The sequence below is a fragment of the Corapipo altera genome, unplaced genomic scaffold (genome assembly GCF_003945725.1).
Source record: "Corapipo altera isolate COAL_440 unplaced genomic scaffold, ASM394572v1 1, whole genome shotgun sequence".
NCBI lineage: Eukaryota > Metazoa > Chordata > Aves > Passeriformes > Pipridae > Corapipo > Corapipo altera.
The window spans coordinates 11,208,174-11,234,728 of NW_020884873.1; the positions used below are offsets into that span (position 1 = coordinate 11,208,174).

Genomic DNA, 26,555 nt, shown 5'->3' on the forward strand with positions numbered 1-26,555 from the left:
CATATTTCTGGGGAGAAAGACAGCTCATACTTGGCATGCTGTTAATATTCATGTGTTTCTGTGGTTGTATTTTTGTTTTTAGTTTGATTTTAGGAAGCATTCCAGGCCACAGGGCTGCCTGGCTGTCATTTTTCATGCATCCCTGTACTGGCAGAGGACAAAGTGGCATGAAGGATATAAAATGCCATCTAATTTTTCTTTTGTTCTTTAATTCACGCACACATGCTTCTTCTGTGTGTTTATCAGTGTGCACAAAATGCCTATATTTGCAAGATAATAGCTGTGTAAATATTAGAAAGTCATATTGAAACTCTGTGAAGGAAGAGAGAGCAAGGGGAGAATCCTTCCTGCTACCGAGGAGCCATCTATTGGATAAAACCCATAACTGAACTGAGCATCCATGAAACTGCAGAGGATAACACAGTTTGTTGTTGGTCACCAGTAGCTAAAAATAATCCTTTCCTTCCCGAATCCGCTTTCACCCACTGTGTTAGAAACCTGTAGGTACCTTTGTCCCTTCGTGCACACAAGTCATGAGAGTCAGATATAGGTGTCATTTAGGTACTTTAGGTAAAAGCCAGCTTAATATAGCTGAAGATCCAGGATAAATCTTAATGAAGGGTGCAGGTGTGATCATGAATGGATAAGCCAGCAGTAGGATTGCCTGCCAGAAGTGGAGAGCAGTTGCTTGGAGAAGTGATAAAGACAAATGTTTTTTTCCATTTTGTTAATAAAGAGTGCAAATAACATTACCTGTACCTTTGGGTTTTTTTCTGGTAACAGCACATTTATATCAGTCTCACAACCATGATTTGTTTAGTTAAAAATATATATATATATTTTTTTTTGTTACCTGAAATTACTTAATGGCATCACAAAGCCAGATAATGAGGTACTCTTTCCCTCAAAACATATGCAATCTATATATCCTGCAATGCAGAAAGAGAGGATCTTGAACAAACCCTGGGGAGAGATAAGAGAGGGCAGGATGTGAACAGTAAATTCCCAGAATGGCCCGGAAACATCCTGATGGCTTTTCCAAGTGAGTGGTGGGGCTTTGCAAGTATGTTAAGAGGAGCATATGTGGCAGGAAGAACAAAGGATAAGGAAGCAATAATGTCATTCCTGTGCATTTTCTTGAATGTCAGGGAACTACTAAAACAAGAAATTATTATTATTCAGGAATTAAATTTAAGCAAATACAATTATAATCTGTGGCAAATAGAAAAGGAACAGAGGGCTGCCTGCAACAGCAGCGTTTAGTCAGCAATTTAAGTCAGCAGAGGGTCAAGCTTCTGGGTGTCAGATACTTAGCGTAAAACACTCCCTTCCTGTATCCTCCCTTCCTTGTGCAAATAACAGAGGGGAGGAGTGTCAGAGTGTTTGCTGGGAGGCCAGATAAGCTTTGGGAGACAACACATGCACACAGTGTGAAGTAGGATGGTCAGCTCATTGCTGACTTGGGAATCTGTGCCTGTTCCACACCCTGGCATACATGAAGGGGCCTGGCACAAACTATTCTTTTACCCCATAACTCAGTTAGTTCTTCTCTTGCTCTGTTTTCCCACTGTGTATTCTGATAAGCTCACTTCTCCACCTTCGAGCTGCAAAACACGTCTGGGGCAGGAGAAGCTCAGCTACCGCACACTCAAATCCAATGTTTATTGTTTGTACTGTGATAATACCAGGAGTCATTATCAGAGTGGTGTTATCCTAAATGTTTTGCAAATACAGAATTAGGAGATTGCTGTCCACTGATATTTGCTACCAGTGTTGCTTGCTCGCCAGGATGCAGGAACTGGGAACACTGGATAACACTCTCTAGCCATTGAATTTTGGGCTGTTTTCTGAGCCTTCCCCTTGTGTGCATGCGATGGAGGGAGTTGTGCTGGTTGTAATGCTGTGCTGTGCCCTGGGCTGAGGCTGCCAGGCCAACATGGCAGAGATGCAAAGCAGCAGCCACAAAGTGTATGACATTTGTTTGCGATCAGAGTGAATTTTGTGGAGAAAAACTTAGCACTTCTCTTAGACACTCAGCTCATTCTGCTCAGCCTGGTATTGGAAAGAAACTTCCCAGAGTCAGAGATGGGCCAGTTCATTAGGGGTGTAAATGGATGAGGCTGTGAGCAATCCCTTGATTTTACACTGAAGAACTGCTGGAAGGGTTTCCAGCTCTCTAGGAAAGCCATGGGTTTCTCTGTGGGCCCATATAGTTAATGAAACAATCAAATTGATGTGTCTTATTTGCTCTCACCCATAACTGTAGTATTTCTTCATCCCACAGATCACTTCAGCCAAGTCAGGCCTCTGACTAGGATCTTAAAACCAGTCTCCTTCTAGAAGAGTTGTAAAGACCTATATTAAGATTGCCTCAATGAGAAACAGTTCTTTGCTCCCTCTTCATTCACTAACAATTAAATCTGAAATTCAAATTTCTTTTCATCCCTGATCTGTGTGGGAACATGTGGAGACGGAGACTGCTGTCTTTCAAGATGTGAGTGCTCTAGTGCCACTTGCAGCAGTTTAAACTGAAGGGAGATGGGTTGCTAACAAAACCTTGGTTTTAAGAATTGCCCACAGCATTATTTTCAGGTTGAATTAGGCTTACCCATGCTTCTGTAGATTATTAATGCTTTTAAACTTTGCATTTTGAAGGTCAGAATAGTGCAAAACTTTTGAGGAGGAAACCAGCAGTACCTGAACACTCTTCTCCCTCACCTTATGGGTTGAGGCACTACTACATGAAAATAGTTTTGTATTTTTCAACACTATGATTTTTCTGTTATCATCATGCTTTGTTGAAGACCTAGGGGACCCACTGGAGTTTTATATACATACAGAGAGAGAGAGAGAGATAAATATATACAAACACAGGTTGGGGGTGAAATCTAATGATTTACAATATTTGCAGTGACTCGCTGGAGGAGGGGAAACCTCTCCAGTGACGAAAAATGGTCCAGTGCTGGGGTGGACTGCCTGGGGAGGCTGTGGGAAGTGAGGGTTTGCTGGGTTTTTAAGAACAGGTTAGACAAACAGCTGTCAGTGCTGGTTTGGCTGATGTTGCCTTGTGGCAAGGGGATGAAGTAGATAACTTGCGCAGTTCCTTCCAGGGCACTTTTCCCCCTGTGATGATACTTTTGCCTTAAACTCTTTGAGTCTTGTAAATCTGTTTTCATCCTAGGTCTTGAAGGGTTTTCTGAGAGCATCATTAGCTTTTCTTCACGGGGTTTTATAACATTTTATGTTTGTTGTCCCAATTTGACAGATGGAGAAGCTGCACCAGTTATAACTGTGCTTTAAAGGCAAAAAGGGGACTGCAGCTTTAAGCATCTCAGGTCAGTGCTTAACCAGTGGTTCATACTGGTCACTTGGAAGATTTAGTGGCAAACTCAGCCAATAAAATCCATATCATTCAGGCCTCATCTTGGCTTTATTTTTATTTTTTAAAAGAACATTGGTCACATAGAGAAGATATGTTTTGTTACCATGTTTAATACTTTCTATTTTTGGGTGCTTTCATCTATTTGCTGACATACCTGCCCCTTCTGGGCCTGGTCAGCATTTCATGTTGCCTTTTTGCAACATTATTGAAGGGACACTTCTTTTTTCTTTCAAGTAGAAAGCAAAGGCATTGCTGTAACTTCTGATGTCAAATGCAGTGTCACTGAATGCTCCCTCTTAGCTGTGAAGTACTGCCAGAAACTTGCATGGTAGATTAGTGATGATAATATATGCAAGTATCAGAAAAAGTCTAAAGTTATACAAAATCTTTACAGTCTGGGATTTTAACATAAATATTAAGATCAGACCAGGATGGCAAAAGGTGCTCCACTGTCCAGGTAAGCACTTAGTGAGTTTTTATATTTTTGCCTTAAATTTGGTCAGTTTTTAAATGCATGTTAAATTGCTTTGTAAAAAAAGGCCTACCATCAGACATTCAGCCCATTTGCAATAAAAGCATTGCAATGGTTTCATCAGCTGATGTTAACAAATGCAAACTGAAGAGTTTTGTCTGCCAGACTGAAAAATCTCCCAGCCACTCCTGAATAATGACCAAACCATGCAGTCCTTCCAGAGCTGAGCATCACCTGTGAGAGCACCGTGTCCTCAACCTGCAGACGCACAAATTTGGGGGCTGTCAGCTCAGGCATTTGCATTGTTTCAAGCTTTTGTGTTCAAGCACAAGGCAAAAGGACAGTCTCTCTGAAATGTTTTGGAATTGGATATATTGTCAGAGAAACTGGGGGTTTTTTTGTGATTTCACTGAGAAACCAAAGGAAACCTGCAAGTGTTAGAGAGAGGTTGAATTTGATCCTTTCAAAGAAGTTTGGCAAAATAATATTTTAGTGGGACAGCATTTTGTGCTTCTTTTTCAAAAGGATCTGGGTAGCTACCACAGTGCTTTACTGATGACTTCCTGGTGACATAGGTTGTCTCACTTAAAAAGACGGTTGCCCAGTCAAGCTTATAAAATGTGACCTGTATATAACTGATATAGCAGTGTGTACAAGTTTGCTGAGATAATATGAGTGAGATGTGATCTTCCTAACTGTTAGATATGGATTCTGAAGTCTATCTGTTTTGAGCATTTGAGAAAGACTAGGAGGGTCTGTACAGTTTATTGTGAATGGTATTATATTACAGCATTCATTGTATGACTTTTACACCACAGCAAGTGCTTTACAGAATACCAATTATGTCATTTATTTTTATTCCTTGATTCAAGTTAAAGTTGCTTTTTGTGGCTCTCTTGAACTCCAAATGGGGAGCTAAACTATCAGAGTGGTGCAAAATTTGAGCATAGTATGAAGAAAACGTAATTGAAATCACAACGTTAAGAACAAAAATTCCAACTGATGTATATTAGGTAGTTTTCCTTAATTTTTGACTTCACCTTGCAGAGAAGTTGAATGGCTTAATCTCTTTACCAAAAGCATAACCCAAGGGCCCCCTGGACCCCCAAAGCAGTGGTGAATTTGCCAGAAGGTCAGCTGGCATGTCAGTCTTAGGTATGAAAACACAATTCCCTGTTTAGGATGGAAAGAGCTGGAGATGCCCCCTGCCCCCCAGGACACTTGCCTCCTGTGAGGAAAGTCATGATGCATCTCGTGTGTGAGGGATACATCTCTCTTCTTCTGACAGCTGCAAAACTTAGAGGCAGTGATTTGAGGAGGGAAGATGGATGCTGTGGATTGGCCTTCCCCAGCACAGCACACGTCTATTCTTCCAGCGCGTAGCACAGCGCTCGTTACGGTTCTTTGCAGAGTGATTTCTCTGCATGACCAGGTGATGTTTAAGGAGACTAATGAGAGAAATGATACGACCCAGAACACTGGTGTCAGGAAATATATTGCAAGGTGTCTATCTTGGGGAAGCTGGAAGCGGGACTTGTCTTATTATATATTTCAAAGGGGATGTCTGTGTCACCACCAAGCTAGACATGCACCTTGTCCCGTACTGCATTCAAATTACTTTTTTTTTTCAAATCATAGCTTTCCATTCAATTATCATTGGCTTAATGACAGGCTCTGTGTTGTATGAGGGCAAAAGAAGAGTCCATCGCGTTAGCACACCGTACTTTTTTTGGCAGGAACTTGTTTCTGAGGCCATTGTAACATAACTATGCAAGTGTCAGAGGACAGGATAGAGGCTATTATGGACTTCTGCTTTTTGTGAGGAAAATCAAACAAATGTCCCTGATGGAAAAAAAGGAAGCCAGCAGTGGGATGTGATGACCAGAGAATGTTTTTGTGCAGTGACACTGTCAGTACCTGGTCTGTTGTCAAACCGAAAAAAATGTCTTTTAAAATATTTTTTTCATTCTACTGGCAAGCAAAGTGGAGAAACCCCTCCTGTGAATTTTCATGAGATACCTTTTCCTCATTTCTAGCACTTAACAATCCAATTATATTTGGTTTTATGCTAGTATTTGCCTCTATTGCTATTGTTAGGTTTTTGAATCAGAGTGATTTTTCCATCCTGATGGTGCGGAAAAAAATATGTTTCATTATGACTTGTTATAACCCTGGAAATATCTTCTCTTGCTTGGGTTGATGACGATTTTTTATGTTGCTTTCTATACTGATGCCTAAAGTGAAGTAGAACGAAGCATAAGGAAGAGAAGCTTTACTAAAATATCGCTCCTTCCACTGTGTAAAATTATCCTGGAAAAAGCTTGCATCTTTCTAATGTTGCACTTTTCTTCTCCCTACTATTATTCAAGTAGTTTTTACAGATGAATGTTGTTTTTGCAAGGGCTGTTTATGAAGCCATTGCTCTTAGCAACACCTGCTCACCTGTGAGCAAATTACATGGCACAGATAAGGTATCTAGTTGTTTCTCGATAGGGTGACCTTAAAAACAGATTCTGCAACAAGACAAGCTTTTAAATTCCTAACCAAATATATTATGTGAGTAATAAAAAGAGCTCCTCAAAATGGCCACAGAGGCATTTCAGAGCACATTCTTGGGAATATTCACTTGTGCTAGTATTCATTAAGTTTGCTTTCAGCAAAAATTCTCGTGAATGAAATTTTATTCTCTAGTCATTATGGTTATTACTTTACTATCATAGCAATAACCACATGCTTTGTATAAGGCCAGGACCTGATTTTGTCTAAGGCTGGAGAAACATCTTATGGGGTCTCCAGAGAGTGTATTGTCTAAATATAAGACCAGACTTGGCTAACAGCTCATGACTGGAACTGCAAACCCTCAGAGAGCAATGGGTTTGTTTACAAGAAAATTCACAGCTAGAGAAGGATGGTTGCAGAACCATACCAAATGTTATACCTTTTTGAGCTATAGGGTACTACAGTGTTACAACTACACAGAATATGAATGTAATTTTACATTTTTATGTTATAAAAGTAGTTAAGATGATAGTGACTGGCTTTACAGATAAAAGAGAATATTGCTACAGATGAGGTTCATTACTACGTTGAACTTGGGATCTGGACTCTCTTGGTTGATTTTTTTTTTTTTTTTTTTGGGTAGAGGGTGTTTGTTGGTGTTTCTTTTTAATTCTAAAAGTGACCTAATGCAAATATGAGTTCCAGGGAAATCTCTGAAGCACAGGCTATGCCAAAGAGTTGGACTCTGAGTTGTGCAATATATGGACTCCCAGGATGTGAATAAAGCTCTTCCTGGAAAAGTTAAATGAGATTTTTAGCTATTCACAGCTGAAGTCTGCGTGAAGTCTTGTTTCTTCCAATCTAGAGGAATATAATAGAGCAGAGGTATCCTATCATGCTGGTGGAAATTGTGCCTAAGTCTAGGCACAAGGAAGTATTTTCAGAGCTGGAGCTCATTTGCTGAGCACAATGTGTATAACGTTGTTTTGTGTGCCTCTGCTTACTGGTGGAAAAGCATATCTGCCATGCCTTGGAGGTGATTCAGTCTGGCTGGCCAATGTGTTGAGTCCTTCAGCGTGCTGTGGCTGCCACTGGCTTCTACCTGGAACACTGATTTTTGGGTGTACCAGGGTGCAAGCTGCATATGGTCATGGGTACAAGGTGCATAATATACACATGCAAAATGAAAAGGTTCTGTGAGGTGGAGGGAAAGGAGTGTTAAAGAGGCAGTGTGCCAATCCCTTGTGTTACTCAAACCCCGAAATAACCATTCCTCTCTGCCTGTAGATCGATCAGAACAGTTTGTTGGCAGCAGAACTAAGCACAGGACACTAAGTATTTCTCCTGTTTTGTTGTCTAACTGCTCTCTTTTCCCATGTCATGTGAAAAATAAATAATCTGATTAAATCCTTAGACATTTATAATTAATTAGTTCTTCCTTACTCTTATCTTGTTTGCCTGTCCTTTTGTCTGGCTCTTTTTTCTACTTTATCTCTCAATCATCAGATCCAAGAAATCATTCAATGATTTATTTTTAACAGATAAATGCAGCATTACAGCATATTCTTTTCTTTTGAAAAAAGACTCGCTCCCTTCTTTTGTCCATCCCACTGCACAAGTTGTCATGTTCTGGCACTGCAGTCACTTTGAAGTCCTTGAGCTATCATGTATTCTGTTGGTATTTGAGGAATTGAAAATCAATCACACAGCCTTATGGCTTGGGTTCAGCACAATTCTATTATGCCCACTCGCAAAAGTCAATTCAAACCTTTTGGGTTATATTTCAAAGCCTAATCAAGCTTGCTGTCCAGACTGGTTTGGAGTCAGCTCACTCTTGTCTATAGGTCTGTTTATTAGAGGTTTTGTGTCAGAAACCAATGTAAAAGAAAGCAATTTTCATAGCAGTAGAATCATTCAGTGGGCATTTTGCAAATACAAACCATCCAAACAGGTTTTATGGTAGAGGAATACTTACGGTTGTAATACAGTTCTGCAAATATGTTTATAAAAAATGTAACCCCCCCCCAAATTATGTTGGTAACATAAAGCTGCATTTATATCTGTACTTGCTCATAAAAAGATGTCCCAGTTTGCTGAGATCAGTTTTTAGTCCTGTCAGGTTAAGCTGGTAAGAAAGTATTGTAGAATCAACCCTGAATTTAGATGGTGACTTTCATGCTTTGGACCATATGAACAAACGAGGGTGGTGCACCCAAGCAGATGGACCAACTCCTCCATAAATGAGTTGTGCCACCTCCACGTGACAAGTGCCCATGGGTCTGCGTGTACAGTGTCTGTGTCAATCCCCTGATTTCCAGCAAGTGCCAGAGAATGAAAGTAGCTCTGTAGAGAACTGACCATTAGCAATCATCTGTGAAAATATGTACCTGTTGTGTATTGGGAGCGGATCATTCTCATCTCTCTGTGAAGAAAGCAGTGACAGGCTCTTGGTTACTGTATTTCCAGCTGATCTGTAGAAGCCTTCTCATGCAGTGAAAGACTAGTGGCCATTTTTTGGGAGCCAAGTGTGCAGTACCAATGGGAAGCAGCTCTCTCTTGACATCCCCTGTGGGTTAAGGTCTTTCTCTGTGACCCATTCTTGTTTCTTCTCATCCTGTGTTCTGCAGAGGCGCAGTGATTTTCTCCAGTGGATGCTTGACTCCCGTGACTCAGCCGACTCTCTGGCAGCCGGGTGTTCTGATGTGATCAGCCCATCTGCTGCTTCCAGGCAGAATGAGGCGCCTCTTCCTGGCAGGGCCCCATCTGAAAAGGTTCAGAAGACATTAACAGAGGATGAGATAGCAGGCCAAGCTTTCCTGTTCCTGATTGCTGGGTATGAGACCACCACTAGCACGCTGTCCTTTGCCACATACTTGCTAGCCACCAACCCAGAGTGCCAAGAGAAGGTGCTTCAGGAAGTTGATGAGTTCTCTGCAAAACACGTGAGTATGAAGTGCTTGTGTGGAGCTTCCTGCTCCTTCCATTCACATTCCTGTGAATTCCATCATGCCACTGTGGCACCTCCATGACCCCTATTTGTCTTAGTCATATATGCATATATTAACACTTTATTAATATTTTCAGTCAAAAATTAAAAATTAATCTCTACAGTTTAGGTTTTTTTGGAAGCTGTTAAATTATATCACTTTACAGCAACACAAGAGATGGCCTAGAAACTTTGTGTCATAGTGAAAGCTTAACCTTTTAAAAGTATTTTACATTGTTGAAATCAACCAGCTGTTGTCAGGCTCTAAAACTACACATTACTATTTTTTCCTCTAGTACAAATACTTTTATTGGTTTTGTTTTTAATTTTATTTACTCATCCTTGTAGGAAAATAGCAGTGTTCCTACAAACCATAAATTGTGAAGTTTTGCTTTAAATGTTCATAACTTTTTCTTTTAGCAGCAGAATATATGTGTAAGATTAAAAAAAATCACATTATTTAATTCTCTTATACTGTGTTCAAACTGCTTCTCCTTCATTATCTGTATTTACTAAGGGCATTTATGTTTCCTGGATAACCATTGACCATATTTGGTATAATTAGCAGACCATGCAGCAGCCATTCTTCCATCCTGTACTCTCTGCACAAGTTGGTGGTTATGATAATTCAGATTGAGGGTCTTTTTCTTTACACAAATGCTTTCATAATGGATCGTGATCCTAACAGGAATAAAATTACACCAGGCATGGCTGTCTTGCGGGATTTTAGCTGTGGGATTTGCATGCTGAAAGCCTTTACTGTACAGTTTTTGGGGTTTCATACTTTTATGCATTCCATCCTGTGTTGTACTTACAGAACAAGAAAAGAGCTGTATAATTTTCTGCTTTGCTCGTAATAGAAGATTCTCGACTATGCACAGTGTGTCCATTCAAAAGCTGCCCTCTCCCTCCCTTTGCTTATGGAAACATAAAAACCAGGGTTTGTGTACACAGAAAATGTTGTCGGTTGTCTTGCACGCTGAGGTTCTGACCATGATGGTTCTCCATCTAAGATTGTCATTGCTCTGAGGGTGCAGATGGGTGACAGCAGTGGAGGTTAGGATTGTCCAGTCAGACCTACAGAGCTTTTTCTCAGTGCATGCTTCATACCTGCCACTGGTATGAGCTAACTCAATACCACGAAACTGTTGATGTTCTAACTGTAGGGCTTGGGTTATATCCTTAGGTTGTTAGCTCTACATCACTGCAGCTGGAGTGTATTTACTTGTTTCATTGACATATGGCAGACCTGTTTGTGCCCTCACGTACAGTTAGGTCAACTGACTTCCCTAAGACCTGCAAAGATGGGAAGGTGCAACTTGGCCTGGAGTATGTGCAGTTTAGTTAGTATTGATGGCAGAGTTGCACACAGAAACACTTATTATTCAGTCCCAAGGAAAATATGGTTCATCTTCTCACCAATTCCTGAAAGCTGACAGCCTAAGAAACCAAAGTGAAATTGCTGAGAGAGATATCCAATAGGATAGGTACCTGATGTCATTCATGTCTGTCTGTAGATGGTGATCTGAGATAGTTACCTTTTCCATGTTAGTGCATAGAAAGCTGAATACAAGCAGTAATTAACTGTCTGATTGTTTATGGATATTTCATGTAGGGAGTCCATGCATATGACCATGTCCACGTTAACTAGTAATGTGCTGCCATAGATAGATTCGTCCTCTAGCATGGCTGGTAGTGAGGACTGTTGGATGCACTCTATGTACCTCAGGAGTTTATTCTGGGTTAGTCTAAGCCTGGCTCTGTGTACCAAATTCCTCATAGCAGTTGGTCTGGTTTAGTTCCAGTTAAAGGAGCCCTTGCTGTGCACTTGGAGACTGCAGTGTGAACCAGTGCAAGAGATTCGGCTGTAAGTCTGCTCCTGATCCAAGCTCAAGAACTAAATGGGACCTGTGTTGTTTATGGTCTGTCTGAGCTGTCACTCATCATTAGTAATATTTCAATAATAATCCAATTAAAAGGCACAATTCTTGACTCTCTTGGTTCTCTAGGAATATTTTGCTAATAGTTTCAGCTTTTACACTGTCTGGGAGACATAAGAATGCTTGTGGTAATGTGTAGAGAGATGGCACTCAAACTAAACTAATAATTTTTGCAGATTAGCACTGTATAAAGTCTGTGTGGTGCCTCAACCTAAACTGGTGTCCTCGTCCTAAACCGTGCTGTCCCACGTCACATATAATTATTGGAAGAATCTTTCACATAACTTCTCTGTACTTTATGAATTTTCAGGTTTAGCTTTAGATGATGCATATTTTGCTGTATGGCCAAGGGTAAGAGGGAGAGAAGGATAACTATACATCTGCAGTCCTTGATACAAGGAAATTTGTAGATCTGATCTGTGCAGCCCCATCCTTCAAAAAATTTCCTTTTATAAACAGTTCATAATTTGGCGAGGGGACAGAGAGGCAATACACTACTCAAGGAGCCCATCCCAGAATAAGGAAAAGAGTGCAGCAGTTCAGTCCCCTTAGTGACTGTAATTAACTACTTTTAGACTAGAAGATGAGATCTATGTGAACGGTTTGCAAGTTATGGGAGCAGCAGCTATTTTAGAACTGGGTATATATAGATGCTATGTTCAGTTGTCATGCAAGAGAGAGGAAGGGAGAGGACATAGAAGCTACAGACTCACAGTTAGTTATCAAGTCAGTTGCTAAGAAATTTGATTAGGTTATTGCTTGTACTCAGCACATCAGCTTTGCTCTTATCAAGGTGCTTTGCAATTTTCAGAAAGGAAGAGCTTTAGAAGGCCAAGACATGGGGAATGATACAGTCAGATTGTTTTGACAGGTGGTGGAAGACTGATTTGATTTGCAGATATGCAAGTATTAAATACAGTACCCTCTTCAGCCAAATTTATACTCAGGTAATTATAACTACAAAATGCTCTCCACCACATCCCCTTCCTTCCTTCAACCATTTCAGTTGCCTCATGCAGCATGTTTTATTGCCCTAATCTGTGGTGTAGAGTTGTGGTCTGATTTTACAGCAGCTGCTGTGTATCATCCCAGAGATGGCTGTACTTTGGTGGTGGACAGAGTGATTTATATACTCATTTACCAAAGTTTATAAAGACATGTGAGAGCCATCTGAGAAAAGGTACTCTAAATGACAGGCACAATTCCAGCTTTTTGGCACTCCAGCTAAAAACGCAAAGCACGGTGACCTTGTGATAGTCAGTAAGGAGAGAGAGCAGGGTTAGTCCATCTGAGTGTACAGCAGTATTTTGGTGCTCTGGGTGTTGTAGTTGGGGATACCCCTGAGTTTGCTGTGATTTTTGTCTGTTTTGCACAGTGGGTATCTTAGCAGGATGGGAGAGTATAAAGGGGATGGAGAAAGCTGAGGCACTGCTGTGCTAGAGATCCCTGGGCTAGCATAGTGCAAGTGGCTGCAGTGTGGTACAGAAATACAAGACTAGGTGGTGGAAGCGGTCTAGCCCCAGCAATGTGCTGGGAGTTGGAAGCCCAGAGGAGAGTTAGGTCTGACTGATCATGTTGTCCTGCTGATCGTGTTGTGTCCAGCCAAATTTGTTTCAGAGCTGCCTTGGGAGATCTCACTGCCTCTCTCCACCACACTGCCTGAATACATGGTGGAGATGACACTTCCAGGCAAGTGTCCTCAGAAAACAGTGCCTGAAGTGAGTCATGGGTTGTCACCTCTTTTTTTACCTCCAGGACAATCTTTATGTGTTTGCTAAAGGACCTTCTAGGTCTTTCTAGTGTGAATATCTCAGTGTGGAGATGGTGCCTCTTTCCCTCAAAGTGAGAAGAGGCACCTGACCCATTTCATAGCCTGGCAAGCAGGAGAAGACTCTAGCTTTGGTTATTTTAGAGGGTAGGACACACAGGTTATTTCCCTCCTCACCTCTATCTGGGTCTCTGGGGTGTAGGGAAAGGGAGTGCACAGGTTTTTTTTTTGTCTCTGGGGAAGTAGAGGGACAAGGTGCTGAATGGCGACTACTGTCATCACACACTGCATCTTCCTATTCTACCTCTGAATCCCTGCGTCTGCTCTAACTGCACTGGGAAAAATAAGTTTAAGCATAATTCCTCTAACACAAAAAGAAAAATTCAAATTGTAGAGGCTTTGACCTGATCCTCTTCATAAATCCCTTGAGGGTGTAGTATGTGCACTGTGAAGGGCAATCCACTGCAAATAAGATGCACCTATTTGCTACGAGCTTGTTGCTGGGCGTGCAACTTGCTTTGATACCATGAAGACAAAATAAACAGGATGAAAGGAGAGTTAAATATGAGCTAGTGGGGGCAGGACGCCTACATCTGTGTCTGTATAAAATAATATTACTTTCTGCAGAGACCACAGATCTGTTTCCAGGACAGCAAAGAGGGGTCAGATCTTCAGGAGGTTGTAAACTGGCACATGCTTGGTATTAGTAGAGGTATGGTGATAAGCATCAGTTGAGAAGCAAACTGGGTATATACTAGTAAAGGAGCACAGGGGAAAAAAAAGAAAGACTGCTATTTCAAGACCAGATTCTTTTTATAACGTTTGTGGCTAACCATCCCTAAACTGTTAGAGGCTATACAGTTGTGAAAGAGATGTTTTTGTCCATATTTACCAAGTGAGAAGGAATGCACCCATGGTCTTCACTCTCTGCATTTCAATCAGTAATGATCCCTGTGCAGAGTTTTTAAAGAGCCCTTCACAAGACATGTATTTAGGAACAGTTCTTGTGCTTGTGACCGATTATTTTGTTGTAAAAGCATATTGATTTTTGTTTATGTGTGTGTATGCTTAGCAAAAGCATAGCAAGCCTGCAGCACACATTCGTTCTGAGCAGATGTACAGTTACTTCTGAGCACCACTGTGTGCTCTGAGCTGCTCTGTGTGTTTTGTCCTAAGCCACAGTGCTTAGGGCTTGAAAAACTGCATTTTCCATGCTGGGGATTCCCTTAATGTGAGGCCTCTTTTTCTTACCTCTGTTCCCATTTTAGCATTTATGTGTCTCTCTCCCTTCCTTCTTCCTACTCTCAAGCCTGAATCATTCACAATTATCAATTATTTTTTTGTTGTTGGTGGTTTACTGGACTGCATAATTTTAGACAGAAAGAGTTGTGGCACAAAATAGGTAGCAAAAACACAGGCAATCAAGCTAACTTCTCATGAGAAGCTATTTGTTACCCTTAGGTGAAATGTGGTGAGTGGCTATGTATGTGCTCCTGATCTGTTGCAAAGTAAACACACCAGGTTAAACAAGTGAAACTAGGTCATTTTCTTGAGGGAGGGAAAGCAAGAATGCTTGGGGCAGCTGAGGAGGGCAAAAGAAGTATAAGAATGAACTGCTCTGTCTCTGTAATAATGAAATCCATACTTGAAGGTGCAGAGCATAGAGAAGCCTGGAGCAGGGAGCACCCTAAATTCTAATCTTGGCTTCAGGAATAATTTACTGGATGTTCTCAGTACTGGATAACCAAGCCTTGCGTTAGCAAATGGGTAGCCTTGGTACTACAAGTTTTGGAGGTTTTCTAGCCCATCATTACCTAAAGCACCCAGGAAAAAGTTGTCTTGAAGGCTTAGTGCTACTCAGTGACCCTGAGATGTGTTGCTGCACTGACACATAAGGCTTCGGGTCTAGTGAAGGACAGAGTAGCAGCTCACCGCTCCTTGCTGCTGGTGCCTAGGAATACTTTCAGGGACCCTGACAAAGGTGAAGCAGAGCATGGGAGTAAGGAGTGGTAAATAAAAGTGAATAGAGGAAAGGGCAGCTATTACTGTAAAACAGTCATTGGAGACTGCAAGACTGTGTTTTCCATTCTAATTTTAAAAGCTGTGTACAGCTCTTATCACTGTTTGATATGCTACTTAGAAACGTCAGTGTGGAGAGGAATGAAGACCTGGATAAGACCCAGTATGTCTCCATCCAATTTTGTATCCACACAAAGTACTAGTGTAATGATTCAGTGCTGGTATGACTTACCAACATTTTCACCTCTGGCTAGATACCATAAAGTTTAGGAAACTTCAAAGTCCTGTCATACCTTCTCACTATTTTAATGGTGATTTCGAGTTTTTTTCTTTAATAGAACCAAATCTTCCTGTTCCTAAAAATACTCGATTTTCTGTTACTCTAGGGCCCAGGAATATTTTCAATACATTTAATTGAAAATGTTGACCAGACTGTTTCATCTTTATTCTTTTATGTCAATAATATTGAATGAAGTCATTGCAATCCATAGCTTTGTTTATGAAAAGACACTGGTAAATCCCATTTTAGCTGCTGTGTACGGTCACTTGTGAATGGGCCAAGTTCAACTGGATTTATACACAAACACCTCCTTTATGACTGATGATTCTGGTGCTGTAATTTATCAAACTTACTGGATGTGGCAGTTGCTCATCTTGGGTAATTGCCATCATTGACTTGAGTGGAACCATACTACTTTACACTCGCTTATGATTCTGTTCTTCACACTGAAAAGCTCCTTCACTAATACTGCAGTCTAATGGAGATGTCTTACTGTGGAGATGTCTTATTGTAAAGAGATTTTACCATTTTAAAATTTTCCCTTCCCATAAAGTTTCTAGAGAGCAGAGAGAGGTAGGACCATTTTTATGGTGTCTCTCTGCCTGATTGAGTACTTTAGATTTTTAAGCTGTCTATGTGGAGAGTCTCCTTGGTAGGACAGAGAGTTTTCTCTGAGCATTAGTGAAAAATGAGAGGTGAAAGTCAGAGAGATAGATGTCACTGCTGGGGAATTACTACAACAATTTGCATGAGTTTGGTGCCTTTCATGCAGTATCTCAAGGCTCTGTGCTCTCAGAAGCTTGCAACTACAGAGACTAAGCTTCACTAAGCAAATATTGCTGACGGTGGAGGCTTGCATTTATCAAGGGAGATTGAATTGTAAATAGTGTGCAGAAAAAAGTCCGCAGCAGAGAGTCGCAGTTACACATGCATACACATGCATGCACAAAACATACAGAATCAGTAAGCACAAGCAATATTGTGTGTTGTTGCTGTTTATTCACTTGATGGAAATGACACTCTTTGATTTCTTTTTTCTTTAAGAAGGTGTTGCAGAGCCTCACATAATTTACAAGTGTCAGCTGTCAGCAATCGGTTTTGTTGTAAACAAATAAAAAGATGCTTTTAAAGACATCAAGACTGAGTACTGTTAGGTTATATTTCTGCAGATCTTCATGCATTCACTCAATGTCTGAAATCAGTTATTTATCTTAGTCTCTTCCCTATGTACAGGTTGAAGATTACATTGTACTCCATCCTTGACTTTACCAAAACCACAACCTGAGTATGAAAAAAAAACTTATTTCATTCCTAGGAAAGTCCTTTTGACAACTGGTGATTCTATGTGGCCTGAAATGGTGTTGTTGAGATGATTAATGTACCTTTATTTCAAGGAACTTCTTATTGTTGACACTGCAGGGTTCATTTACCCCTTTTCACCCAAGTAAAAGAAATAAAAAGAAAAAAACTTTTATTTTTCCATTTGTTCAGGCTTATCAGTCTCTTGGCCATGAAGACTAATTTATCTTTTGCTTGCAATGTCACATGTTGCTCAGTGACTCTGCCTTTTTGCTATTCTTGAGCAAAACTGAGTCTCAGGTAATGTATGCTAGACAGATACTCATTTTCACCCCTGAATTTTCCTGGTATTTTGCCATCCTCATAATAATTGACCCACTATTACTGCTGCAGGGTTCATGTTAAAGAATAAATTTTTCTAGTGACATGGAACATTTAATGGTGAAGATGTTAATAATGTAGCTCTTTAAATGTGATTAGGCAGATCTGTTTAAAGATGAAGTAAAGAGAAGGATACATCTTTCCCCTCTTTCTATTCCTTCTCTCCCTCACCTCCATCCTTTCATCTGAGGCTTTTATGGAGGAGTGAGCATATTTGCTTTTAATTTAAGGAAAAATATCACTGCTGAGTAAGAAACTGGTTACAGTTTTCTTCAGGATTTGTATCCAAACTGCTCCTGTATATGACAATCAACATGCTTCCTCCAGGGACTGAGCAAACCAAATTAAAACCAATATCAATGTCCAGTCAATGCTAACTATTTATATCAGAATTAACTTTTTGGCTACATGTAGGTAACATCATTTTCAGGGTGGAACATCATTCCAGGTAGATTGGTAGATCAAAGTTGCACTGCACAGTTGAGCCTTGCAGAAGGCAGAAACGAGATAAGCTCAACCCACAATAAATAGCACCACCACCCACCTCCACGACTTTGGGAGGGACAGACTCTCACCAGCCTAGCCAGAAGAACTACATATGAGAGGAAAAGAAGTGAACATGGCATGACTTCTCAGGAATGGGCATGCCTTCATAGGTATAAGTGCCTGTTCTTTCGGTGGCAGCCTGTCTAGCACTCAGGAATTTTCTCAATGGGAAATAAAATACAAGTCCAGAAAGGTATTATACTAATATATATATTTTATATATATAAAAATCTATATTTATTATATAGATTTTTTTTCATGGAATTTAGGCACCAAAAGTTTCCATAAGGTATATACTGCTGAATCATAATTATTTAGCAAAGAAAGAGAGAACAGTAGCCACAGGCACAACATCAGGTGCAAAAACATTGGAGAAACCAAACCATCTGGCCCTTGAAAGAACTTACAAATGAGAGAAGGTGGCCTTGGACATCTGAGTCAGGACCCCACACTGTGTCTCAGCATTAGCAACCAGTCGCATTTGTCAGGTGGGAAGTTGTCTCCTGAGGAATATTAAATATTAAATACTAAGCTAAACAAAGAAGCATTTTCAAGCTTTTTGTTAGTTAGCATCCATTTGGAATGAGATCCCTCCGTGAACTCAGACAGACAGGCATGTTCTTCAGAGGGTGAAGATGTTGGTCCAACCCTTGCATCCTTGTCTGCTGCAGGGATCTCCACTGAACTGTCTGCTTCTGAGAGGCCTTCAAGACCAAGGGATGAAGTCTTACTTTAGTAGCACTTTAACTGTTCAGGACAATAGTGACTCAAGATCTGTGAAAACAAATACCACTTTCGTAATAAGGACTTTCCATGGGACCTGCTACAAGGGCCTGTAGTGACATGACAAAGGGTAATGGCTTTAAACAAAAGGTTTAGATTAGATTCTTTACTGTGAGGGTGGTAAGACACTGGAACAGGTTGCCCAGAGAAACTGTGGATGCCCCATCCCTGGGAACCTTCACAATCAGGTTGGATGGAGCTTTGAGCAACTTTGTCTACTGGAAGGTGTCACTGCCCGTGGTAAGGAGGTTTGAACTAGATTATCCCTAAGATCCTTACCAACCCAAACCATTCTATGATTTTTTTGGGCAGAGAAAGAGAAGGAGAAGTATTGGGGAACAACTTATAAAACAAAAGTGACTAACAAGTCGTGTTTGTGCATGACTGCATGAGAAAAAGAAGGGAGAGAATGAATTATGGCTGAAGAAAAGAAGGTCTTTCATCTGAAAGTTTCACACAGACTCCTGAATTGCACATATTATATGCATAAGGTGCAAAAGTTGAGCTGAGGAGAACACATGCCTAATTTATTAAGAAACAGCAAATCCCCGGCAGCAACTAAGAAGAAATTAAAATTGTATTCATCATATTCATAGTTTAAAAATGATCTGAGCTTGTATGAATGTGAGGTCAAAATGGAATTTTTCCTCCAGGTATGTACATAAATTAGGAAGCATTAATAGGAAGTAACCAGTCCATTTATTTGTCAATAAGCATTCAAAGTGAAGGCTGAATGAGCCGGTGCCAGAAGGAATGGAAACTAGTTTGCATTTCATGATTATGTAAAGCAGCTCTTGGTAGAATGAACTTCTTGTGACCTCCCCTCCCTCTTTTTTTTTTCCCCTTCTTTACCACACTGGCAGCACATGTGTATTTAAATAATTTCAATTTCTAACAATGTGTTTGTGTTACTTTTAATCAGCACGAGATGGCTTTTATATTGTTTATCCTGCTTCATCTTATGCTTCTCTTTTAATAAGCAAAGAAAGAAAAAGTGGTATTTTTGGGTGTGCCCTTGCTCTAGAAATGTAGTGGTCTTCTAGTGATAGGAGTGAACATTTCCTTACTTAACCAGATAGAAGGACTGGGGCAAAGGGAGTAGTCAGGAAAACACAAAGAAAAGTAGGAAACACATGCTATCTGAGGAAGTTCCATTTAACACCAGTTAATATATTTTACTGTCTCAGAGAACCGAATGATACCAATTTTTCACTAATATTCACAGAATCAAAGAATAGGCCAGGTTGGAAGGGACCACAGTGAATCATCTGGTCCAACCTCCCCGCTCAAGCAGACTCATCCCAGAGCACATGGCACAGGATTACATCCAGACAGTTCTTGACTATCTCCAGTGAGGGAGGCTCCACAACCTCTCTGGGTAGTCTGTTCCAGTGCATGATCACCTGGAAAATAAAGAAGTTCTTCCTCATATTCAGGTGGAACTTCCTGTACATCAATTTCTGTCCATTGCCCTTGTTTTCCTTCTGTTATTGATGTGTTTCAAAAAGCCCTCCTTGTTGTCCTTGACATCCTTGGCCAGATTTAATTCCAGATGGCCCTTGGCCTTCCTTGTCTCATTTCTACTTACTCTGACAAGCTCTCTATATTCATTCCAAACGGCCTGACCCTGCTTCCATCTCCTCTGTATTTTCTGCTTATGCTTGAGTAATGACAGGATTTCTTTCTTCATCCGTTAAGGTGTCTCTCCTGCTTTACCTAAATTCTTACTCATTAGGATGGACCATTTTTGAGCCTGGAGGAAGTGATCCTTGAATATCAATCAACTCTCTTAAATCCCTCTTCCCTGCAGGATCTTTTCCCACAGGATTCTTCCAGGAAGATCCCTGAGGAGGCTGAAGTTAGCTCTTGTGAAGTCCATGGTTGTAATCTTATTGATAACTAGTTTGATGCCTGGTTTTCAGAAGAAAGGTTATGACTCTTTTCCAAAATCAAATCCTTTATAGCAACCAAAAAATCTTGTTCCTCAGTATAACTGGTCATGTTTTGAATGTTGTGGTCAGTGTTCCACAATGCTTTCTGTGTAAGTGGTCTGGCCACAATTGGAATTTCGCCACCACAGCAGCCACTGAGAGAGGCATTTAGGGCCTTGATCAGGGGAGGCTTAGAACTTTTTTACGCTAGAAATGTCAATAGCTTGTATGGACTGGAATGCTGGTTTCTTAGCCAACACTGAGTGGATGAATAGATGCTTGAATGAAGACTAATTTAATAGCTGTTACCATCCTTAGGTCTCAGATATAATGAGACCGAGAAATTAGTTACTTTCTCAGTCCCAGGAATTATCCTTCCTGGCTGTCATTGAGGTGTGTTTTGTAAGCAGAATAATTCACTCTTTAGTACTGTTGACTCAGTGTTTTCCACCTGTATGAAATGTGCTTTCAGAACTTAATGAAATGTTAATATTATTTTCTATGTAAAACATTTTACTTTCACAGGCATCTTAAAAATTGAATTTCAGAAAAGTTTCTGTTAATATTGTGGGGGTTTTAGTAATTTTTTTAATGTTTAACACTCTATCAGTTCTAAAGATGGAACACATTAAGATGATTTTGATCTTCTGGTTCAATAGAAATTTTGAATAAACTTTAATATCTTTCTCAATACTCCTAGTTACACTTTAAATTTGAAGGAGGAAATTGAGAAGTGAAAAAGTTCTGAACATTGGGCTATTGTCCACAAACCCTTGCTGCTGTTGTTGATCTAAATGAAGGAACAAGGAAGTAAGAAGCTGTCAAAAAGTCATTGTATTGTGAACTGGAACAAAACGCTTTTAAAAGCTCTTGCTTTTTGGAATTTGTTTTCAAGATGCATCAAGTTTGTTTGTGCTCAGGATACAATGTGAAGAAGATTTTGTGCAGGGTAGGAATTAAGATTTAATAGCCTGATAACTAGAGAACCTTACAGATAATGTCAAGGTGTTAATCTAACCTTGCTGTGCCTTTAATCTCTTGGTGTTCTGGAGAGTGTAAAAAACAAAAGCTGACTGTTCTAATATCATAGAGTAGTCATGGAGAAAAATTTCTTCCATCAGAGCAGCTTTTAAATAAATTATTAGTTGGGTTCTTTACTTTGATGGGGAAAAATAACTCTAAGATGGATATAAAGGGAAGCGAATTTACTAAATGTCCTGCATCTTTCCCTCTTGTTAATTAGTAACAGTCAAATGCTCTTGTTCTGCAGACAGTGACTACAAAGAAAAGGATAAAGAACTTGGGAAAGATTCTAGAGCTGAAATAATTAGGTAATTTATCATTCAGGGTAATTGGAGTTGTACAGAGCAGCATTATTTACCATAGGTTTCCATTTCTTCTAACTGGTTGTGAAAAATACAGCTACATTGATTGGGAAATGCTCTCACTGCTTTTTCCAATATGCATTGTGCCAGGGACGCTCAGTTCAAAGTGTGGTGTTCCTCCCAGTGATTTCTTTTCCCTCAGTGATCTTCAGAAGCAGCCTTCAGCTTCTAAAACCTCAAACCAAAATTAGATTAAAGTGCCCAATATGGGGTCAGAAATGGGAGGGAAAGAGAGAGGGGTTTCCACTGGGGAATTTTCACTTAACAAATGAAAGCCTTTGCTTTGTTTCAAAGGAAAAATTGCAAAGTGGAGGCACATCTTAATCACATTGGTAGCCAGCTGAGATGTTTATGCTAATTTCCAAAGGTATGTAAGTATAGGAATCAGGGGGTCCAAAACTCCTGCCTCTGTGATGTGAAAAACACAAGCATTTAAGTACCACCAGCAGATAGCTCTGATGTTGTTTCAGCATCAGGGAAGAGGTGGGGAGTAGCTGTGAGGGGTTACTTGAATTTCAGTTCTTGATTTGCAGGCAGTACAAATGTCCCTTCACCCAAAGGTGAGGTTTTCCACTGGTTTTCTAAGGAGGAGGGCCCAGCTATTTCTTTGCAGTTTGTCAAATTACAGCACTCTCCCAGCTTTGTTCTGTTGCCCTCCACTCTTGAAGAGTCCATCTTCACAAGCAGCTCTGCTTGTGATATGTGTTCCAAAAATGTTCGAACTCCCTGGATTTCGTCACCAAAGTCTCTGTATGTGGTTACCCCATGGCTGGCTTTCTGCCAGACCCCCAGGGTGTCCGGGCTGTCACATCCTGCTCCAGCACATGCAACTTTGAGCTGTGGGTGCTTTGTGGTGCTGGCATCCCAGTGTTCAGATACATTTCCCTAGGCTTTAGGGCAAGGAAATCAAGTAGTGGGAGAAGTTGTTATTTAAAAGTGATAATGCTTTACCTGCCTGGTAGAAACCAGCCAGCGGAGATCCCTGCTGGGAGGAGAAGTCAAGGGGGGAATAAGATGATGTTTAAAAGCATTTTACTCCCTGCCTGTGAGAAATTCACAAATATGCACTGCCAGGCTGTCTTAGGAGGGTGCTGCAAAAATACTTTAAGTGGCACAGCTTGACACCAGTTGCATGCATGTCTTTCAGGCAGTGTCACAGGTTGTGGGGTTTTCCCCCAATGGCTTGTTATTTTAAAACTTTTGTATGTGTTTGATGCCTTCTGTAAAAAGAAAGTCCTGACTACCAGCAGTTTCCTGTGGAAGTACGAGGAGCAAGAAGTAGTAGTTGTTACCTAAAATATTGCCTGTTGCCTGAGCAAGCTCGATGTGAGATAAAATGCACAGTTTGGATTCAAACTGGGAGTGCTTCATCCCTCGCCAAAGGAGCGTGTGAACTCCCATACTGAAAGGTGGATGTGGCCACATTGTCAGCTGAGAAAGGTGCCAACATTTGTCAGATTTAGTGCCATGTCATAATTTGTTGCCTCTTTACATTCATTACCTGTGCTGAGCTGAGCAGCCAGCTGAAATTTCAGAGCCTTTGGATTGTTTGGCTTAGAGCTGAGATCCAAGTATCTTTGAAGTGACTCTACTTATTTACAGGGAATGTGCATGCTCTCTTTTTGCCCATCCCAGCAGGAACTGAGCAGCAGGACATGGCTCCTGCACTCACAGCTCCATGAAGCAGCATGGATGGTGGCAGTCCCTCACCAAGCCGTGTTTGCCATACTTCTGAGACGGTGCCTGGTGCTTCCTTGTCTCCTCCTTTTCTTTTCCTTTTCCTGTTTTCCTGAACACACAGGTCTGTGCAGAGAGCTACGGTGAGAAACCACTGTGCCCACAGGTGCCATCGTTGCTCCTCGTTTTGTGTTGCAGCAGTCGCCTGCAACTTTGCACAGGGGCTGTAATTCTCCTTACTTGATTCTGAAATGAAACTTATCTGTTTGTTATCTTTGTCCAGAGAGAGGAGTGGTTGCTTTACCTACAGGTCTCGACAATGTTTAACCCAAACATTAAACTATGAGGGAAATGATTCTCTTTTCGTTCAGTTCAGTAACCTGGTGCCACTTCAGCACAGCAGACATCTGAGGGTGGGAACAAAGATACTATATCTTTTCTAAATATTTTAGGTTATTTTAGCAGTTTTCATATGATAACATCCAAATGCTACATAAATACTAACCTCTAAAAGTACCTACAAGTCTTATAATATTAGTGGTCCTGTTTCTTCAGTGTGAGGCACAGAGAATTTGAAAGTTTTGGCATGGGAAATAGAGAACTCGTTGGTCGGTATTTACATGTTCTGGTTAACTTACATCCCTCAAAAAAATACTTTGCAAAATCGTCTGGTATTTCCCCCATGGATTTCAGTGAAAATACAGTGATTTTCATCAGAGATCTGAACCACAGGAGTCAACAGGTCTACTGATGTGCACAAATTAAAGGATGTGCATGCATCACCCTATGCAAGTGCATAAATGCAAACTCTTTTCAACAGAGTTTTGAGTAGTCCCTACAAAGCACATTCTTTTTCATTCTGCAGTGTGAAAAAAGAGGTGTTGTCTATGAAAGTCATTAAACCATACATTAAAATATTAGGAATTTGTTACTGTGCAGTCTAATCTTGTGTACAAACAAGGACACAGGACTTCTTTGAATTAATTCCATTTAGTGTATCAATTTTAAAAAAAAAAGCCTCCCAGTTGTTTTAATTAGATGGCATAAAATGTCTTTCTTGACTTTAAAAATGAAGGATCCCAAGAAGAACAAGCAAAACAAAATGCTTTAGTAATCTTTTTAATTATTCTTGTTCCGTTGCTGCAAGTTTTGTAGTTCTAGAAATGTTGGGCAAAACTGCGTTTAACATATTGTCTTTATAGGGTTGTGGAAGCTTCTACCTTTTGTGTTAATTAAACATATAAATCCTACAAACTATATCCAGGGTAACTTCAAACCCAGAACCTGATTCTCAGTTTACATTTATACCCTCTTTTGCCATTCCTGTAATGGGAATGGGCCATCAAGGTGTATGTACATCAACCTCACAATTTATCTGCAGCAGGATTGTCATCACCTCCTTACTCCTTGGTATTATCTTGTTAACATATAAACAAGTGCTTGCAACTGTGGTAAGGCCTGTTAGGGACATTAATGAAATTGAGAATCAGGCTCCAAAGACACTTCTCTTTATTCTTACAGTCCAGTTATTTAAAGGAAAGGAGCAATACTCATCATGCTTTCAAGGAGCACAAAGCAAAACCAGTAATACAAAAAATGACAAGAGGAAGACAAAGCAAAACATAACAGACTCCATTAAGTTAGTTTTCCTCCTATATTAGTGGGAAGGACATGGATGTTTTTGTCATGCTGTGTACTGAATTTGATACAAGAAGAGTGGTCCATGCTAAATAACAGTTTTTCTTACAGAAATTAAAAATGGAGTGGAAACAATTTTTTTAATTCTTTTTTTGTTCACACCACCTACTTTTATATTCTCTCTTGGACTGAAGTTGGAGCCTTGATATAGGAATGCAGAGAATTGGATTAAAATTTGGATCTTACGAGAAGTAAAGTTCAGCTTGTGAAATAGAGGTGCTTGTCATTTAGGAGATCTGCAAAGGCTTGACCTGAAGCCTTGGGAGGGTGTTGTTTTAGTTCAGATCCTAAGTGAGAGCCCAGCTGTGCTTTTATAATCAATCAAGAGGTTTCTGTTGCTGGGCTCAGGCTTGCAGTTGTACCAGCAACCCCAGAGGACCAGCTGCTCTGCTGCAAATTTGGGCTGGTACTGAGGGGGAGTGAAAGGCGCAGTAAACACACAGAGTAGCAGTAAATGACAAGAGGATATGATATGTAACATTAACCAGGCTCAGTGTTTGCTTAGTTTGTGGAATGGTCTTTTAAATCAATCTTTTATTATCAGTGGAGACTTAGCAGTGCACTTAAATGGAGAACAATGCAAGGACGTAGAGACTTGGTGCAAAGTGAACATCCTGCTTTCTTTCCTAGCTCCGATTTTACAAGAAAAAAACCATAGATCCAGCCCATAACATTGAGATGTGAACTTTTTTCATTTTTGGTATCCTTTGGAATTGGGCTCTGATTTCATCCCCATTCCTGCCATATGGGTTCATCTCGCCACCAGTCCTGACATCCTGCATAAATATAGCTTGGAATATGTTGTGTCATGCCCTCCTGCTTCTACCTAACTGTTCAGGCAACAGTGAATTTACCCCAGTTTTGTTTCACCTCTTCTCATAGTTAATTATCCTTCTCCTAAATAAAGATTAGGTTTGTTTCTATTTTCAATTTATTGCCCTTAGATTCTCCTTAACTTCCATCATTTTTGGACTGCTGTACAAAAGACTCTTTGCATAGGAAAGGTATTTTTTCTTTAATATGTGACTGTAACTGTAAACCACAGTGTAAACCACCTGTTAATGTTTTCTTGTATTAAAACTGTATGTTCCTAAAATTATTTCTTTTTTTTTAAATTAATTTTTTTTTTTTAGAAGTTGAACAGTATGTGTGCCTGCTTTCAGAGGTTCACCTATGGGTTTTAACGTCCTTTGGCAAAATGTGGATATTAGAGTTGGATAGAGTACTCTAAAAGCAATTTTCCGTCATTGTGAAATCTTACCAAATATATCTTACAGATCTGAGTTTGCTCAGTGTGCCCTTGTTTCAACTGTTGCAGTTGATGTTGCAGTTAAGTGTTTTTAAGTGTTGTTAGATCCTTTTTTCAATGTATTACTACTCAGTTTCTATGATTCTATAAATACACAAAGAGAAATTAGATGGGAAGTGTTACCTCAAGCTGGTGTTTAAGGTTTTGTTTTGTAGGAAATTGTTGTTACCAGATCTCTTATCAAGTCAAAACTAATTGCT

General features: G+C 40.2%; 1 protein-coding gene across 10 annotated transcripts in view; it reads left to right on the forward strand.

Moving 5' to 3' along the window:
* TBXAS1 (thromboxane A synthase 1) overlaps positions 1–26,555 on the forward strand; it is a 251,881-nt gene that overhangs the window by 175,759 nt on the left and 49,567 nt on the right. For all 10 annotated transcript variants that reach the window (XM_027660819.1, XM_027660828.1, XM_027660809.1 and 7 more), the window contains one exon: positions 8,981–9,295. In XM_027660819.1, coding sequence (XP_027516620.1) covers positions 8,981–9,295 — 315 coding nt within the window. The remainder of the gene's footprint in view (positions 1–8,980; positions 9,296–26,555) is intronic.